Source organism: Barbus barbus, assembly GCF_936440315.1.
Source record: "Barbus barbus genome assembly, chromosome: 5".
In the NCBI taxonomy this organism is placed as follows: Eukaryota; Metazoa; Chordata; class Actinopteri; order Cypriniformes; family Cyprinidae; genus Barbus; species Barbus barbus.
This window is the reverse complement of record NC_136733.1, coordinates 41802527-41822503: the sequence shown is the minus strand read 5'-3', so window position 1 is coordinate 41822503 and position 19977 is coordinate 41802527. Positions and strand designations below refer to the sequence as shown.

The 19977-nt window shown below is 38.9% G+C and overlaps 2 protein-coding genes across 3 annotated transcripts in view; both read right to left on the bottom strand.

Moving 5' to 3' along the window:
• Positions 1-14792, bottom strand: part of LOC306870153 (uncharacterized protein) — a 15886-nt gene extending 1094 nt beyond the window's left edge. The window contains exons 1-9 of one of the 2 annotated variants that reach the window (XM_079417259.1): positions 14758-14792; positions 13974-14025; positions 12649-12698; positions 9107-9250; positions 8527-8634; positions 5840-7877; positions 5247-5345; positions 2952-3011; positions 362-424 (exon numbers count right to left, since the gene is read on the bottom strand). In XM_079417259.1, coding sequence (XP_079273385.1) covers positions 362-424; positions 2952-3011; positions 5247-5345; positions 5840-7877; positions 8527-8634; positions 9107-9250; positions 12649-12698; positions 13974-14025; positions 14758-14775 — 2632 coding nt within the window. In that variant the 5' untranslated portion in view covers positions 14776-14792. The remainder of the gene's footprint in view (positions 1-361; positions 425-2951; positions 3012-5246; positions 5346-5839; positions 7878-8526; positions 8635-9106; positions 9251-12648; positions 12699-13973; positions 14026-14757) is intronic. The other variant, XM_079417260.1, reaches the window with a different exon arrangement.
• LOC306870154 (ras-related protein Rab-14) overlaps positions 1-19977 on the bottom strand; it is a 32550-nt gene extending 12573 nt beyond the window's left edge. Inside the window, exon 1 of the mRNA XM_079417261.1 lies at positions 19877-19977. The gene's annotated coding sequence lies outside the window, so the exon portion shown is untranslated. The remainder of the gene's footprint in view (positions 1-19876) is intronic.

The window sequence follows — 19977 nt, the reverse complement described above, 5'->3', positions numbered from 1 at the left end:
TAAATCAAAATGCGATATGGACTATTGTCTATGAATATTAAGCCGCAAAAATGCAGTGTTTTATTGGACAAAACTGTCTAAGAAGAAACCACTGAAATGAAGACTTTGTCCATTTTGGATCTATCTGCCATGCTGCTGTAACAAATCTCCATCAATGCAGATCACTGAGAAATACACACTTTCTATACGGTCGTGTCAAACCTCTCCAAATTTCAGCTCCACATGAAAATCAAGGGAATTCTGTTGTCATCCAAATGTTTTTTTTGTGCAGATTCCTATTGAAATGACTTGATTTTGACTGAACTTTCACAGAAAAATGGAAAGTGTGACCTATTTCATAAGACATTTGAAAATAGCTTACTCTTCGTTGTGTGTGGTTCCTCCAAGTCCTTGCCTTTCGGCTGCAGTTGTTTATCAGTCTTGCCTGTTATAAACAAATGAGCAAAACTGAAAAGACTTTCAATATATGCAATATTCAGTAATGGCATAGAATACTGACTAAATGGTTACCAGTAACTGTGTCACACATGTATTTAACAAAGATTAACAGGCGAAACAGCAACAAAAACATCTTTTCACTTCTCTTCTCAGGATATACAAATATAATATAGCATGTACAGGTCCTTCTCAAAAAATTAGCATATTGTGATAAAGTTCATTATTTTCTGTAATGTACTGATAAACATTAGACTTTCATATATTTTAGATTCATTACAACACAACTGAAGTAGTTCAAGCCTTTTATTGTTTTAATATTGATGATTTTGGCATACAGCTCATGAAAACCCAAAATTCCTATCTCAAAAAATTTGCATATTTCATCCGACCAATAAAAGAAAAGTGTTTTTAATACAAAAAAAAAAAGTCAACCTTCAAATAATTATGTTCAGTTATGCACTCAATACTTGGTCGGGAATCCTTTTGCAGAAATGACTGCTTCAATGCGGCGTGGCATGGAGGCAATCAGCCTGTGGCACTGCTGAGGTGTTATGGAGGCCCAGGATGCGTCGATAGCGGCCTTAAGCTCATCCAGAGTGTTGGGTCTTGCGTCTCTCAACTTTCTCTTCACAATATCCCACAGATTCTCTATGGGGTTCAGGTCAGGAGAGTTGGCAGGCCAATTGAGCACAGTAATACCATGGTCAGTAAACCATTTACCAGTGGTTTTGGCACTGTGAGCAGGTGCCAGGTCGTGCTGAAAAATGAAATCTTCATCTCCATAAAGCTTTTCAGCAGATGGAAGCATGAAGTGCTCCAAAATCTCCTGATAGCTAGCTGCATTGACCCTGCCCTTGATAAAACACAGTGGACCAACACCAGCATCACTGACTGTGGGTACTTGACACTGGACTTCAGGCATTTTGGCATTTCCCTCTCCCCAGTCTTCCTCCAGACTCTGGCACCTTGATTTCCGAATGACATGCAAAACTGAGCAACAGTCCAGTGCTGCTTCTCTGTAGCCCAGGTCAGGCGCTTCTGCCGCTGTTTCTGGTTCAAAAGTGGCTTGACCTGGGGAATGCGGCACCTGTAGCCCATTTCCTGCACACGCCTGTACACGGTGGCTCTGGATGTTTCTACTCCAGACTCAGTCCACTGCTTCCGCAGGTCCCCCAAGGTCTGGAATCGGTCCTTCTCCACAATCTTCCTCAGGGTCCGGTCACCTCTTCTCGTTGTGCTGCGTTTTCTGCCACACTTTTTCCTTCCCACAGACTTCCCACTGAGGTGCCTTGATACAGCACTCTGGGAACAGCCTATTCGTTCAGAAATGTCTTTCTGTGTCTTACCCTCTTGCTTGAGGGTGTCAGTGATGGCCTTCTGGACAGCAGTCAGGTCGGCAGTCTTACCCATGATTGCGGTTTTGAGTAATGAACCAGGCTGGGAGTTTTTAAAAGCCTCAGGAATCTTTTGCAGGTGTTTAGAGTTAATTAGTTGATTCAGATGATTAGGTTAATAGCTCGTTTAGAGAACCTTTTCATGATATGCTAATTTTTTGAGATAGGAATTTTGGGTTTTCATGAGCTGTATGCCAAAATCATCAATATTAAAACAATAAAAGGCTTGAACTACTTCAGTTGTGTTGTAATGAATCTAAAATATATGAAAGTCTAATGTTTATCAGTACATTACAGAAAATAATGAACTTTATCACAATATGCAAATTTTTTGAGAAGGACCTGTATAGGATATAAAAATAATAAAAGCACTGTACGGAATTTAACTCTTTTTACAAGTACAACAATATCAGATGTAGGGCTGGATTTAATCGATTAATTCAAATTTATTTTATTTTTTAGAAATCAAGGATTCACAATTTTTGAATAAAAATATTACCAAACGTGTGACGCGCTCATATCGCAAGGCACCATTCACATAGAATGCACTTGTGTTGATAAAGATGCGACGCGTGCAGAGGAATAGGAAAAACATGCAAGAATATGGGAGTGAATGTCTTTTAAGTTGAGCGCTGTTTAGAATGAGCAGCTGATGCGAGCGCAACAGTTAAACACATCCAGGGTTACACAGAAAAAAACAACAATGGAAACCTGTAACTACTGTATGTCTCATATTTCATGTGACAGACTGAAAGATGCATTTATACATAATAATAATGTACTGGTGTTTTATCTTCAGTCATTTTGAATTTGAATTACCTAGACTTTTGAGATTTATTTTAAAGCATTTTCCTCCTATTATATCTGAACATAATAAGACAAGTTTGAACAAGATGTAGTTGTAGTTCATGCATCTTTTCTGTAAAAGATACTTTAACATTTACATCATGTTGACAACTTCATGTGGTGCACCTGGATTAGAATTTGCTTTAAATAGAGGATTAATAAAGAAAACGATCATTTGAATCATGTTGTAGTAAATTTTTTTAAGTTGACTAGTTAAAAATCGTAAAAAAAATCTAGAATCGGTCAAATGGTCTAAAAATTAAATCGCATTACCTTTGGGTGGTTCTTTATTTTTGTGTTGTCCAACTCCAGCAGAGGACTTCTTTGATTTATCTGGACACATAAAAGATTATTCAATAACAACTCCTAAATATCAGCAAGCACACTCAATGTTTTCCTTCCAGTAATATTTAGCCTTTTCTAGCTTTCCCATCGTTCCCTTTCAGACTGTTGTGAATTAAATTAGATTAGTAATAGTGAGAAAGTTTAATTGTTCTCCAATAATGCCAGCAGTAACAGTTTAAATACTCATTTATTGTCCTGTACACGTTCAGAATATGTTGCCCATAATGCGTTTCTAGACTGAGAGCATGCTGGACGGATGAATAATGAACGACGCGTGCGCAATGCACTTCTTGTATAGACATATTTCTGAACGTTTAGAACGATGCTTTATATTTCCGGTCTCTGTTTTCTACTCACATTTACATATTTTCCGAGCTGATATAATATAATGTGAAACCTATTCAAATGATTTTAAAATCACGTGGCGCCGTTTTTCATCACTTTACAGTGTTTTTGCAGTAAAGCACCTATCATAGTTTAATGAGTGGGAAGATGACATGAAGCGACGCGAGGTTAGCTGCATTGAAAACACATCTGTAGTGAACAGGGCTCTCTGACCACAACAGTGGACAAAGGTTTACTACATTTTGATTGGATCTTGGTGGACTAACATAAGCAAACTGTCCAACGCCATCAGATAAAGATGCCAGGACAACGGCCAGACACCTCTTAGAGGGCAAGAAGAAGTTCTTCCATCATGTTTGGACTTAATGTGTTCGTAACATTGCCAAAGGTATTCTGGTTGTGGTTTGGTAAGTGAATAATGCATTGGAAAAAGCTTTAGTGACACTTTTCTGAATGTGAGTTTGGACAATGCAAATACGGTTCACAGGAGGAAAGAAGGCCTCTGATGGAAACAGCCAATCACAGCCTGGAAATGGAGAAGTGCCAGATTGCAATCTCCTTCTCATCAGAAAGAGATAAAGGTACCTTCCCAAAAGACACTCCATGTTCTGAGTCTCCGGCCTGTTACAGGGAAGGCAGCAACAGAAACAACCGATCTGAGTCTCCAGCCTGCGGGGTAGGAGATAGAAACAGAAACATCCATGTTCTGAGTCTGAGTCCCATAAGGGAAGAGACACTAACAGATACCAGGTCCTGAGTCTCCAGCTTTGAGGCAGCAACAGATACGACCACATTCTGAGCCTCCAGCCTGCGAGGAAAGAGATACTCTACGTTTAGACTTCAGAGTCTTCGTCCAGCGAGACAACAGATGCAGCACGTCCTGAGTCTCCATCCTAGAGAGCCAAAACGGATCGACCAAATTCTGGGTCTCTAGCCCAGACGGGCAGAAGACACACAGACATCTGCAACAAGGTTAAGCTCCGGCGTGCAAACCTTCACCCCAAGGTACCTTTGCTTGTGTGTTCCAGGCTAAGGACCTTCTGCACCTACTCCACGGCCACACCTGCATGTTCCAGATTTTAGGACCCTTTGGTGCTCCAGGAGATCAGCATCCTCCAGCACTTCATGTTCAAGGCTGTCGAAACGGATTCCTGCTCCTTCTCCACTGCATTATTACCAGCACAAGCAGTGGATGAAATCCCCACCACCGGACTGCTCACTCAGCCACAGAGCACATAACCCTCACCTATCCAAACCTCTTCCAGAGACCTTGGCAGTGTTGTGTATCAGTATAGGATTTTTCTCATTTACATTAAATAGCTGATATAGCTGATTGCAGTAGATGACAAATAATGTTCCACGTATTTGTTAGATGCATAATAAGGTTGTGAATGTACAGCTCCTGATCGGGGTGAGGGTCACAGGATTTTGTCCACAGAATGATAAGAGCAAACATTATTTTAACATTTTATTATTTAACACCCAGTATTTTAACTTAAGCGCTGCATACAGCTCCGGACATGACAGGATTTCTGGAACGCAAAACAAGTGCTTTAAAGGAATTCCTTAGTTTATTACGTTACCGTGGCAGCCAACAACAGCACAGCTTAACCCTCCACACATTTTTATATTTAGTTATATTGAAAAAGTTTCAATTCAGTCAATCTTTTTATCGTGTTTTAACGGATTTCTATGGAGACCGGAAAACGAGAGCATCCAAACGGAAGTTAGAATCCATCATGGAGCCACTCACTTACTCAGGATAAAGGTCTATAACACTGCACAAAACCACAATAAACAGCTCTTTTGTTTTTAATTCAAGTCGTCACTGGTCATTATTGCCTACTGAGCAAAGGCGGCACGACACACACTACATACCTGCTGAATCTGAAGGTGAAGGTGAAGGTGAAGCATCATTTTCGGTCGCTTCTTTCTCGTTCTCAGACTCTGATCCATCACTGTCCATCAGGACTCTCTCTAGAAAATACAGCAATCACATAGACAAAATAATCAGGTAGCAAACTAAACATTTTTTAAACCGCTACATTCAACAAATGTCTATAATCGACAGTGGTGTTCCTGCTGAGCGTGCGCTGCTCTGTGTCAGCTGCAATGCAACGATACGTCTTCTACACGCATTTACGCTTTGATTTGAACGCAAACAGTGTATCGTTCCATTGCAGCTTTTACAGCTCTGGAATGGCATGGGGTAAGTGATTAATGCCAAAATTTTCATTTTGGGGTGGAGTAACCCTTTAAAATTAGGGGTGCGAATTGGCCCTGGTTTCACTATTTGTTTCGATTAAGATTATCATGTCAACGCTTCAATTCAATTCAAAATCACCATGCATCAGAATGCAACGCATCCTCATTTTTCAATATTACTGCACATGGCTACTTTTTCATTTTTCGATTTTTTTTCTCCCACCACTAGTGTAAATGAGTTTACTTATTTATTCATGCCTGTTTACCTTGTGGATCAATCTGGATCTCATCTAGGTTCTTTCCTTTAAAGTCAGACAACTGTCCTCGTTCCATGGCCATAAGTATTTTGCTGATCTTCGCCAGCTGTAATGTTCCTTCGGGCAGGCGATAATACTGGCGATGGACCCTGATGTCGTGTCCTAGGAAGTCAGCGAGGTCGTCCATTTCATTGTCCTTTAAGTTGAGGACCTTGGACATGGTGGCCATGTGCTTCCTCAGTTTGGTGGAGGATAATGCAGTTGGGTGTTTTGCTCCACAGCTTTGAGCGATCTGACGAATAACATCCGATCCTCTGAAGTGACTGAGTGCTTGTGGTCTTCCAAACATGAACACATTCTCATCGAGCACATCACAGTTGCGGCGAGTCTTCACAAGCAACTCCATCGATGTCACCATATCTGGTGTGAGAAGAATGGGGACCTTTCGTCCACGTTTGCCTCTTATTTCAATTCTCTGGAAGTGCTTGCAAAGTGACTTCTCAAGGTCTGATAAAGCAAGCTCTACATCTGGATGAGTCGATGAGGTGTCTCTCAGTATAAAAGCATTGAGGGGCATCTTGGACACCTCTCCTTCCCGTCTACGATTGAACATTATTGCCTGACAGAGTGTCACCTTTGCCAGTTCTGACCAGTTCTTGATGCTTGGTTCTTCTTCGAGTTTTGTTTGATACTTCTTACTCTGGCTGTCAAGATACTGGTGCATTTTTTTCACATCATCAGCAAAGGGAAGAAGTTGTGGAGAGTTCCATTTTGCTTCACTCAAATTTCGGAGGGCCTGGGATGACACACACTCACTCCATTTAGTGTCGCAGATTTGTTTGAAGGCCTGCACATTGCTAAGGGCATTCTTATCACTGGACATCATTGCCTCACATTCAATAATGTTAGCCATCTTCTTGAGGTTGTGCCCTAACTTCAGGGCTAAAGATGGTGCTTTGTACGTGCTTGTTTCCTCATTTAAGCCAGCCACACTGTGAACCGCTTCAATGACATGAGGGAAATTAGCCGGGATGAAGAAATCTGACACCTCCTTCAATTTGCTGTTCTTTCCTCCTTGGAGGACCAGGCGCCCTGTCTCACGCATCTTTTGTCTGATATATTCATGTTTTGTGACATCATGGCCATGCTTATTAAAGAGATGCTGCCCTAATTTTAATATGATTTGCTCTTTGCGGACCACATTTGTTATCTCATCCTCATGCATTTCATGCACCATTTTCCAAAATCGTGCATTCACACCATCTGGAACTGGTTCAGTATACGTGCAAAGAGACTGAACTCGAGTTTTTCCTGGCTTCATTCCTTTGACTTTCTGGCTTAGGTGGCATCTCTGCATGTGTCTCCACATTGATTTCCTTTTCAGGTACGCTGCACAGTTTACGCAGTGCAAGTAGTCCCTTGGTTTTACTGGTGCAACAGATTGCTGTCGGGGGATTACAAATCCTTTTCCCTCTTTAAGCACTTGAGCATTATGAGAACGGGTACCTTTATTTCTTAAAAAACTCAGGTGCAGTCTTCGCTCTTTAGAGCCTTTTGGAAATGCAAGCGCTCTTGCCACTTCTGGCATGTCTTTGTGCTTCGATTCTAAGTGGCGCGCCATTTTACTGAAAGGTTTGAAGCAAAATAGGCAGTAGAACTTCTTGTTGTACAGTCTGCCTCCGTCTTCTTTCTTCTTCAGCATCATGACTGTAACTTCAGAATTATGAGGTGAAGAGGACCTGCTTTCAGGTTCATCAGATAAGGAGGATTCTCCAGTATTGTTTTTGTCCGATGAAGAGGATTCTTTGCTTCCACTCTTAGCCAAAGAACAAGAACGTGTCAGACGCCTCCTTTTCAGTGGTCGAGATCTTGATTTTTTTGACATTATCTTTCCTTGACTTTTCTTGTTTCTTGCTTTCTTTTTTGCTGAACCACTCTCTTCCTCTGCTGAAGTGTTACTTTCAGATTCTTCCTCTGTCTCTGGTATATATTCTTCCTCACTCAGTTCTGAACTGGACAGATATTCTCCAAGCATTTTTCTGTTAAGCTGTGAATAAAAGCTACGAGTTAGAGGTCTTGATCAGAAATGCCATGGCCGACAACATATTAAAGGAACAAGCCACTATTTTTGAAAATAGGCTCATTCTCCAACTCCCCAAGAGTTAAACAGTTAGTAAACATTCAGCCGATCTCCGGGTCTGGCGGTAGCACATTTAGCATAGCTTAGCATAGATCATTGAATCGGATTAGACCATTAGCATCGCACTCAAAAATGACCAAAGAGTTTTGATATTTTTCCTATTTAAGACTTGACTCTTCTGTAGTTACATCGTGTACTAAGACTGACGGAAAATGAAAAGTTATATTTTCTGTGCCGATATGGCTAGGAACTATCCTCTCATTCCAGCGTAATAATCAAGGGACTGTGCTGCCGTACCATGTGTGCAGCAGGAGCAGTGATATTACACAGAGCCTGTGGAAATAGTCCCCAGCTTGCAAGACACGCTCCCTGTGCAAGCAGTTGGTCACATTGGATATGTTGACGGAAGTTATCCTATTATCATTACGCCTGCTGCACTCGTGGTACAGCAGCACAGTTCCTTGATTATTACACCGTTATTATAGATTATTATTGTTTCATATGTGCAGGAAAAAGGGACACTTTTCATATAAGTATGTTAAGATAATAAACTTACGATTACGCTGTCAGTTCTTAGGAGCTCAGGTACAGTGTCCGTGTCCTTGTCTGGAGTGGGGTCAAGGGTCACGGTACAATCACTACCGTCGGAGCACTGATGTCTTTCCTGAAAAATGATCCGAAAAATACACTCAAATGCACATTTTTAATGGCAATTCATTTTAGCTCGGAAAGCTGTTTTAGCTGTGCTTCAGTTAGTACAATGTTAGCCAAAAATGATCTCCTTTCACCTTGTACAACACAGATCGCCTCAACATTCTTGAAAACAGACGGTTATCAGAACTCCCCAACATTTCTTTAATCAGAACAAGTAAAAGAGTAAAAATCACCAGGCTTTATTAAAGCTTTATTTTGGGCGTCCCGTGGCTCACCGTCTAGGGCACCTACTATGTCTGAATCTAACACAGACCCTCTAATGCAAGCTAACACGTTAACAATTTGTGGACCAACCGCTGACTAGAGAGACCTGCTAACTGAAAACGATAAGTTTGATGTTATGATAACTCAAAATTAACTTTTTAACAAACATAAGACTGACCTAGCAAATGAAGCCATACAAAAGACTTAATACAACTAACCTTTGTTTTCATGCTCTGATATAAATATAAAGTCTTCTCCTCTTCATCATTTACAGTTTTTGTGTACGCCTTCATGTATCGTTCTTCACAAGCATTGTGATGCGCTCTAAGTTTCTGGAGGCGACTCAAGTGATGCTTCTGAAACTACAAGACAAAAAAACTACGTTTTAAAGTTTTTTTGGGAAGCTTTTCGTTTGCTATTTATGCTACCTTCAGAACTGAACCTTTAAATAAGGACTTATTGTTGACAGCAGACACAGAGGTGAGCCACAGGAGATTCCCTATATTACACTAAACAACTCGTTAAGAGTCAAATTAGAAATGGATACAGTATCCTGCAACACAACTGTGTTTGACTGTAGGGTTCAGGTGCTTGCCTGACACAAACGTCTGCATGCTTGCTGGTGCAGATGGGCTTTTGTAATGGCTTGTAGGGCTGTGCGATTTGGGGAAAATATCTAATTGCGATGTTTTTTTTGACAGATATTGCGACTGCGATTTGATTTGTGATTTTCAATTTGCAAAGTCAAGCTTCAGCTCAATATTGTCAATAATGTGCAGCACAGTATGAGTATCGTTACCCTGCTGAAAAAAACAAAAAACAAAACAATAGAAACCATTACAGAAATTCTTATAGTTTCCCTAAAAAACATTACAAAATTCCTTTTTGTTTTGGGCATTATTCCAATAGGAATTACTATTGTTCTATTGGTTGCCATTAGGGATGGGCGATATGGCCTAAAAAATTTATCACGATAATTTCAGGTATTTATTGCGATAACGATACAAATGACGATCTATATCATTAGAATATAAATATAATACATATGAATAATTCCATGCAAATGTCAACCTTACCATGAAAAAATGAAGTTTTTACCAAAAGAAGTAGTTGAGTTGTGCGTTTAGGTCTGTATTTTACTGCATTAACGTGCTTCAATAGAAATGTGAAGGAAATCGCTATGTTTATCCACCACATATGAGGGGTGCACCTATAGTACAAATACATTTTCATTCGACTGTATTTCATGTTTTGAAATGAGATATCAAAGACTGCCCATTTTTAAATTTATGTCAACAGTAAGTATTTTGTAGAAAGATGGAGGCCTGTCTGAAAAGTAAATACACTCACTTTGTCTAAACAGCGATGATTTCTGGATTTGGTCTAGATTTATGACGTCAGGACGCTTCAGCGCTGTCACGTCCGTAACGTTTTAAAGATTAAGTTCATTTCATTATATAGTAATTAATACAATTAACTTGAAACTTTCTGTACAAAGCCAACTTATGGCCATGCTAATTATGATCAACAGCTCATCTCCATTAATTGCTCTTATCAACCATAATAATGTGTGACGCTTCATATTAAATCATATGCATACTGGCACGCATGTTGCTGATGACTGAAAGCCTGTGTATGGCTATACTGCTGTGATCTGTTTCAGGCTTTCCATATCATAACATTTTAGAAATTAATTCATTGTAATATCTCAGAAATTGCATATTTAACGAGAACATCGCGGAGATTTAGATTGCTTTGCTGTTTGGGTCAGAAATGCACAGGCGGACTGAAGGAAAAATCGCCAAAACTATTTTAAATGTCATATAATGTTCATTGTTAATATTATTATCTTATTTACACTTGTTATGTTTCAAACAAACTTGTGTCGCTATCTGCGTTGCATTCATGCAGAGAGCAAGATTTTGCGTGTTCGGCGCGCGTATGCTGAGTGAGACGCTCAAGAGATGTGGGCTACATCATTCTTATTTGTCTACTTTTTTTTTGGTTTGGTTTTATTTGTATCATTGCATGTTAAAAAATAATTCACTATGTTATGCAGATGCAAAATGCTAGACTGCGAATAAGATTAGCTACAGTTTCACATTTTATAAATATTTGAACAATATATTCAGCATATTTAACAACCTGTTTTGTATCTTTATTTAATGCATAAGCGATTTATTAAAACAAGTTTATGAGGCTATGCTCTAGAGTCTAGACTATTATTCATATTCAAGTGTTTGTGCGGAAAAGAATGCGCATGCATGACAGTAAGGTGCTCGCGCGGATCACTTGCATTTTTTCCTGATAATGAAACAACTTAAATTAATAATAATAAAAAAAGAAAACTTAAAATTGGGGCTCCTCACATGAGAAATATATCTCAGGGTTCTACGCTTAATTTTCTTTTTAGGAGCGCTTGTGCCTTGAGCGCACTGTTCACTCCGCACGTGAACAGTGAATCGGGCGCGCACAAAACTGTCATCAACTAGACTTATCGTTATTATCGTGAGGAGACAAATTTTTATCGTGAGGAGAATTTTCAACGGTATATCGCAAACGATAAGATATCGCCCATCCCTAGTTGCCATCTGCTAGATTACATCCCACCAATAGAATTCATCAAATACCAGCAGACACCATTATAGTTTACATTAAAACCAATACAATTCCCATCGTAACCCTTAAATACATTACATTTTCTATTGTGTTTTGGGAGGGGGTCTACTGGCTTTTTTTGTTTTTCTGCAGGGAAGATTATAATGGCATTACTACTTTTACAGAATTACTGAATTTCACAGGAAAGATTTGTTTATTTTTTATAAATAAAGAACTATTTGTTTAGTCAGTTATTAAAGTATTACATGGGTTGATTTATTAATTTTTAAGTATTTGAGATTTTAAGAACAAGTGGGAAATGTGCTGAATGTTTTATTTCATCCAAGTGAAATTATCAAGCAGTTAGACTTAATTTACATTAGTTTTAAACGCGGAGCCAGGCGCGAGTGGACACAGGTTGTGCGCGTGCGTCAGGCCTCGTCCATATTACCAGACGCGCTCGTGAGAGACTTGCGGAGCAGAACCGGACGCGAGACCGCGAGTATAAAGAGCATTACGAGACAGGCTGCGTGTAACCGGCTCGTCCGTGAGACGCGTGAGACGCTCAGCGTGGGGCAGAGCGGAGCGAGTATCAGAAGCATTCAGAGACACGGCTGTGTGCGCGCTCTTCTGAATTAGCCAACATGCAGTATAAACTTACTTCAAATTAATCTGTTGGGGAGATAAAATGTGTAAGATAATGTTGATGTAGCCTACTAATAAAAACATCTAAATGTGTATCTTTTATTCTCCAGTACTGAAAGCAGAACCGATAAGGGAGCTCTTGATATGCGTTGTGACGCAGCTCTTGCAAATGACCTTTTTTGTTCGTTTTCTGTCATTTCGAGGCTGTAGTTACATACGTTTCTCTTCAGTTTTAATTTGCCTAACTTTCGATCGGACCCTTTTTAGATGGTGGGTGTTTAATCAGTTGGCTAGAGCAGTGCTGATCGGGGAGAACGGAGGTCACTCTGTTGGTCAGTAAGACTGTCACTCAAGGCTGGCAGTCATGCATATGCTCTGGAACGGAGGAATAGCACGTCCACATCGCAGGCTTTGCAATTAGCAAATTGCAACGTCTCAAATCGTGATTACGATTCTATTTCGATTAATCGCACAGCCCTAATGGCTTGGGAGAGTTTAGGTGTTGAATAATCCAGACCTGTGAATCACTAGTGATCTTCTTTTCAGGACCGTCTGCCACATCATCCGCTGTAATTCACAGAAGACAAAAGCTTGTTTAGGTTCACAAAGAACAATGCAGGCTGTTCAAACGTTTGTAAAATATTAGAGAAGACACTAGAAGTTCATTTTCACCAACAATGAATGCATGTAAAAATTAAAATGTATTATTTCAGAAAGGTATTTTTCACAATAACATAATCATATGTCTAGTCCTTTTAAACTGATTAATGCTACCACACCAAATAGTATGTCATTTGAAAGCATTTCAAATATTTAACAAAAAAAGTACACATATTGAATTGGTTTTTGAAATTAATTTTTTTAACTAAAAGCAGCAGATATAATTAACTACTTGGTTTACTTTCTACAGATGATCTCTTCTCTTTTTAAATAAACCCGTAAAGAAAATTTATAATCATTATAACAAAAAAATGCAGGTTTCTATTCCAAATTAAAGGTCTAGTTCTCCCAAAAATGAAAATCAGCCTGTCTTTTACTCACCTTCAAAGGTGTAGGTGACTGTTCTTTCAGACGAATCCAGTCGGAGTTATATTAAACAATGTTTTTGATCTTCAAGCATTAGAATGAAGCATACGACTGTTATTCCAGAGGATGTTTTTATCATCCACGATCAAAGATCGTCATATCGCACACCCCTAACAACAACGCACGGGATCCCTACAGATCGCTTCATTCACCCCCCGGAGCCGTGTGACCCATGATTTATGATGGATGAAACATCCTCTGGAATAACAGTCGTATGGTTCGTTCTAATGCTTGGAGATCAAAAACATTGTTTAATATAACTCCGACTGGATTCGTCTGAAAGAACAGTCACCTTTGTTTGGGGACACTTCATTTCTAGTGATTATCGTTGATTTGATTACACAGATCCTAATTAAACTAAACTGAGCTAGACAATGACGTCTCTGCATTCAATAATGAAATGCCTTTAACTGAAAATTGAGTGTTTAATCTCTATTCTCCTATTAGATCCTATTAGATTAAGTGCTTTGACACAATCTGTATTGTTAAAAGCCTTGAGACTTCCATTTAAACTGACCAGTAATTAATTACTAAATTCTTTACCTATAAACAAAAGATGTGAGATTGAAAGCGTATGTCACGCACATCCATGCACTCGATAGAGGAGAGTATGAGGGCTATGTTGGGTATTTATTTTATTTCAAGGTTGTGCTCTTATAAGCCTGGGTTACTCTGGCTCATAAAGCTACTTTTAATTCTAAGCTTGAAGAATAATTTTGAGTAATATTTGCCACACTATAAACTTGATGATCTCACCTGTGCATCCAGAGCTGTCCTCCACAGGTGACTGGATACCAGCTTCATCTTCCTGCAAGCACAAGTGTGACAGTCACTCAAACAGCACGATCTAACATTACATTACACTCTACTTTAAGCTGCAATAGTGTAATTAGTCAATATATTAAAGTATTTCATATTGTGAATTAAGGCTAGATGTTTTCAGAACAATTTGACAGAAAATGGCATTTTCCAGTCTAGAAAACTGCATTACAGAAGTAGAAAAAACTTGTTCTGTATTTATTGAACTTGTCTCTTGCATATTTTACACATAATGGTGGTGTTTTTAGTGGGCCAGTCATGAATCCAGCCTCAGACCCCCCACATGGCTCTGCACGTGCAGGCCTCTAATCAGACTCCAACATCAACTACACATATCGCTTCAGACATTAGTTTACACATCAAGGTCAAAATATGTCCTTCAGAAATAGCATTAAGACAACATTTTAAAGTAAATGACGTTTATAAGTGGATTAAGGCTAAAACACACGTTAACCGTGCGATTCTAACTGTGGCCTTAAAACATGATCTTAAGACTTATAAGAATCTACAGCCCTAATTAATATATTATTGTTAACATTACTGTCATTTTGGTACATTAATCTATACTTTCTGCAAAGCTGCATTAAGTTTATGTTGATTGTGAAAAGCGCTAACGCACAGAAATAAACTGACGTCACTTTTTAAGTTACGATATATGTCTAAACAATACGTAAGTTACATGAACAGCACAATATTATATTGGAGTCATGCATAAACTTACTTCCCCGTCGTCCATCATGTGTCGTCGTCCTCGCGGTGTGTGGAGCATCTCTGAGGCGGGCGCAGGTGTGGAGGAGTGGGGGAGGGGATGGTCGCGGTGGGGACGCGCATCTCCGCTTCTGTGTAACGCGCCCGCCGCTCCATTACAATACGACCATTTCTCTACACGACTTTCCTTTGTGTTTTTATGGGATTTCTGTTTTCTTTGCAAATCGGTGAATCAGCATATTTGCTCTAACAAAATAAATGCATTTTCCAACCTTGGAGATTTAATGACTCAACTGTTTTTTTTTTTTTTTCAAATAAAAAATGACAGAACGTTGATATAAAAATAAATTTATAGCCTATTACATTTTACATTTAAAAACAACACATGAAGGAATGGATCCAATTTAGAACTCCCTTTTTATGATATTAATAAAAAGTAACTATTACTAGCCCTTGTAATTATCAGACCTGATATTATTTTACCCTCTGAGAGGAGATAAAATAAATAAAATAGGACTGAAACAAGTGAGGCTTGTCTTCATGAGACCAAACGTGATCCTGAAGCCTCTACTTGAGGCCTTGTTCTCAGATGGTTTCTGACTAAGTGAAGACCATTTCTAGACTGAGGTGTCATAGATCCATGAACCTGCGTGTTTCTAGCTATTTTAACACAACACAAGAAGCAGCTTGAGTTGCAGCTAACATTAAATGACTTTCATGAATATCTTAACCAAACGTGAACTTTTGTTGGATTCTTAGAAGGGACTGAAATTAAGCGTGTGAAACAGAATGGGAGTCAGAGCTGTTGTTCTTGTTGATGTCCTTAGAAATTGTCTATATTACATTTTTTTACAATTGCAAGGACACATTTCTCAATACTTAGGTCACTTTTTCAAAACTCTTCACACAGCGAGTCTATGTGGGCTATCATTTTTATCATTTGGCACAAAATGCATTCATTGACCACATCTGTCAAATTATATGAATTCCTTTATCACTTCAACACAAACACCACCAAAACTTTATGTAATATACAAGACAATGTGACGTTTACATAATGTTTTCAAAACGATTCAAAACCTAGCACAGTACAAAAATGAATAAGCCAGAAATTTGCAACATTTCTACTGTAATATCATATAGAAAAATGTTCTGAATGTAAAAAAATCTAATGTTATCAAAGCAGTTGCTGTAGCTGAACATCTTCACAAGTGTTAGTCTTTCACTTTCATTATCTTCTATACAAAGGAGGAAAACTTAGGAATAATGTTGTAGTGAAATGTAAGCATGGAGCATGTAACATACACTGCAGTGAATTATAAACAGAGAGAGAGTCTCATTCTTGTCTTGTAAAGAAATTTTCCAAAAGAAAGCATTGTATAATGCCTCCTGTTTTTAGGTTGCTGTGTTATGAGTGATAAAGTGTGTTTTAGTGCAGTCTGGATGTGAAATGAACTGCTGTGTCAAGCTGAAAGATGGTTAGGAGAGCTGTGTGAAGAGTTTAGAAGAATTGATACATGTGTGCTTTTGAAACCCTTTAACAGCATCCTCCTAACTGTTTTTAAAATAAAAGCAAAATCTGTCTCCTTGCTTGTAATGTTCTAGACAGTGATTGAAACCGTGTATTGCTAGCACTTCTCTTAAGTTGAATCGCTTCACCCTAACCCTGACGCTGCAGAAGCATCAAGGGCTGGAAGCACCCTAGTAACTGTGTTTGCACTCTGCTGCATCTGCAAGCGCTTCTGTAGCCTGATGGCAAACACTGAGAGACTGAGAGGAGCTTCTTCCCCGGGCCATCAGGCTCCTCCACTCCTAAACTCAAACTCAGCCTCTTAACATCACACCACTCCACTTATAATCACTAACATCAGTAAGATATTCATATCTCTACCTCATGCTGACAGTGTCATTAGCACACAGCACTTTCTGTCTTTTGGTATTTTTACTTATTATAATTTTTTTGGTATTGCTGCTACATGACAATCATGTACAACCTGTTTGCACATTCCTCTTTTGTACATTCCTGCTTATCTTAATATTTAAGTCTACAGTATACTGTCATGCACATGTTTATATTTAGTTCTTTACTTATTTCATCTTATGTATATTTCCTCTGTGTTGTATTCTATAATATTTGCACTGTCCATGGAACGGACCGGACTCATTTCACTACTGGTTATATACTCTCTATATAATCGTGTATGTGACAAATAATAATCTTGAATCTTGTATTCCTCATTTGTAAGTCCAATCGGATGAAAGCGTCTGCTAAATGAATAAATGTAAATATAAATGCATTCACCTAGATAACAGTTGGGATGGTAGAGGAGAATGGAAAAAGACTCTCTTTGCAAACTACATCAGATAATTGTCAATTCAGTTTACAAATGCTATAACATGATTTAATTCATGGTACAACTATAATACAACAAATGATGGTGCAGTTTTCCTGACTAAGCCCCTGATTTAGAGCCTACCAAAATTATTTGAAACTACATACAATAATGCTTAGCTTGTGTAGACTTGTGTACATTTACATGTGTATATGTACTATACGCACATTAGACTGCAGTGATTATGATATATTGATCATCTTGTCACTCAGCATTAGGAATCAGAGAAGTCAGTGTGCTGCTAGATTAGAGCAGAAGCCCATCATGGCCCTGGTATCTGCTGAGAGAAGCACTGTCCACTTCATTCAGATGAACCGCTCTACTAACAGGAATATTAGTGCTAAAGCTTCCATCCTGTGATGACCTATGACCTTTATCTGCTCCTGTGACTCTGTGAACTGAGGGCATACGTGATCACACTGCATGAGCAATGACAGGAGCGTTAGCAACCAATCATCGGCCCTATACTTCACTAGCAGCACTAACATCTTGATGCTGGACCAGCAGATTTATCATTTCTTTTATCCAGATCTGTTTGTCTCTCACTCTGTACTGTTAACTTCATAAAGAGAGATGTACTGTATCTGGCCCCATTCTCCCACAATCAGCACTCTCCATTAGGTCACGCTAAAGCATTGCTCTCTGTAATCTCATGGCATCACTAGCCAGTGTTGGGGGAACGCATTACAAGTAACGCCAGTTACGTAATAATAGTACTTTTTTCAAGTAACTAGTAAAGTAACGCATTACTAATTTACAAGAAAATATCTGAGTTACTTTTTCAAAATTATCTGAGTTACTCTTTCCCCATGTATTGAGTGACAGTGCCCTGTGAGCATGCTGTTACTGTAGATCTAAATCTGAATGTGCATGAACTCATCCCACTCGCAAAAAACAGATTTAGTATTCATCAAAATGAATTAAAACAGTGAAATGCAATCTCAGAATATGACGCAAACTGCAATAATTAAATATGTTAACACAAATGTATCTAATCCCATTTTATTAACCAATGTCTTTGCTGCTGACCTTTGATGATCCAGTTCAGCCATACTAATAAGCAAACATGACTCTAGATAAACTAACTATTGTGCTTCATTGTTTATTTATTGCCGAAGAGTGTTAAACCTTCTTATCCTGCGTCTTACTTTACAGACGTGAATTTACTTTTCCTTCACAAGATACAGGGCTTTTACATTTGTATTAATGTCATTTCTTGTATTAAAAACAATCAAGCCCTGCTCATATTTAAAAAGTAACGCAAAACTAACGTAACGCATTACTTTCCATAAAAAATAGCTAAGTAACGTAATTAGTTACTTTTTTAGGGAGTAACGCAATATTGTAATGCATTACTTTTAAAAGTAACGTTCCCAACACTGCTACTAGCCCACGGAGTATTGGAAGACCACTGATCAACTCTGAGATATGGGCTGAGGGTATCATGTGCAGCTCTGTTAGCTTAACAACAGAACAAAATAATAAAGTCATTATACATTAAAATAGTGTGTTAGCAGTTCACTTTTAAGGCTTTGAGAGAGCACAGAGCTTTGTAGAATGTCTGTAGTTATCTAATACCACACCATTTGTGCAAGGAATTGCAAAAACAGATGACCACAATCTGCTGAATTAGAACTGTATGTAGTGAAATATCAAAAACATAATCCAGATGAGTTTAAATAACAGCAGCTGCCAATTTCAGGTACAAAGATTGTATATTATCAGGGCCTGATGATTTTTGAACATACTGTATATTGTTTGTTAGTGATCTGTTGAAAGTAAACTCTTCTGTTTAATATATGCTGAAAGGCTCAGCCACAAGGGTATCCCAGAGGGGGAAACTGTATTATCATTTACTGATCATGATTTAATAATATTATAATTAAATAATAATCATATATTAGAATAGTAATAATAATGTTCAATCATTTGATGCCTTATGATGTAATACAACAAAGAATTTGCTTAGTCAAAATTAATTTTCTGTTTGAATTGGTGCATCAACAGTAAATATACTTATTTCTGTTTATTTTATAAAGTAATATAAAATTTTTATTAAATAGTATAATAATATATTGAATACATATATACTACAATTTTTGTTTTATTATTGACCAATAGGTGGCGCTACAATTTTCGTTTTATTATTGACCAATAGGTGGCGCTAGAGAGTGTGGAAAAAGTGCCGCACTTTTCCGGAACAATGTTACTCGTGGGGACTGCAATGTTCTGTGTGATCACCAGGGGCGCATTGATACACAGTCACACAGATTTTTGTCTTGAAAAGGGCCCTTATGGGGACTTTGAAAAAAACGCGTGAGGCGTGTCTAAACACTGTTTGGGAGGAGCCTGTGGGGCTTTGCCCGTGGGGACCTCACTTTAGGTCCCCACGGTGAAACGAGTCCCCACGAGGCGGTGTGTATTCAGGTCAAAGTCCCCACCAGAATAGAAGTACAAGTACACACACACACACACACTCTCTCTCTCTCTCACACACACTCTCTCACACACACACACACTCTCTCTCTCTCTCTCTCTCTCACACACACGCTCTCTCGTGTGTGATATTTCAGTTCTGTTGTTGTTGTGTTGGTTTGGAGCTGCTAGCGGCTAGGTGGCTAGCGGCTGATTCGCGCCTCAGGATCGCGTTTGGCGCCGATCGCACGCGCTCCGCGGGGTAACGCGCGGGAGAGCGGAGTGTGAACGCGTGGTGTGTGTGTCTGTCACGCGTGTTCTCACCTGTAGTCGCGTGTGTTTGCTGTAAATCAGTGTTCAGGTGCTGATCATCCGGATCCTGGTCAAGAAAGATGGCGGCGGCACAAAGACTCACTGTGACGCAC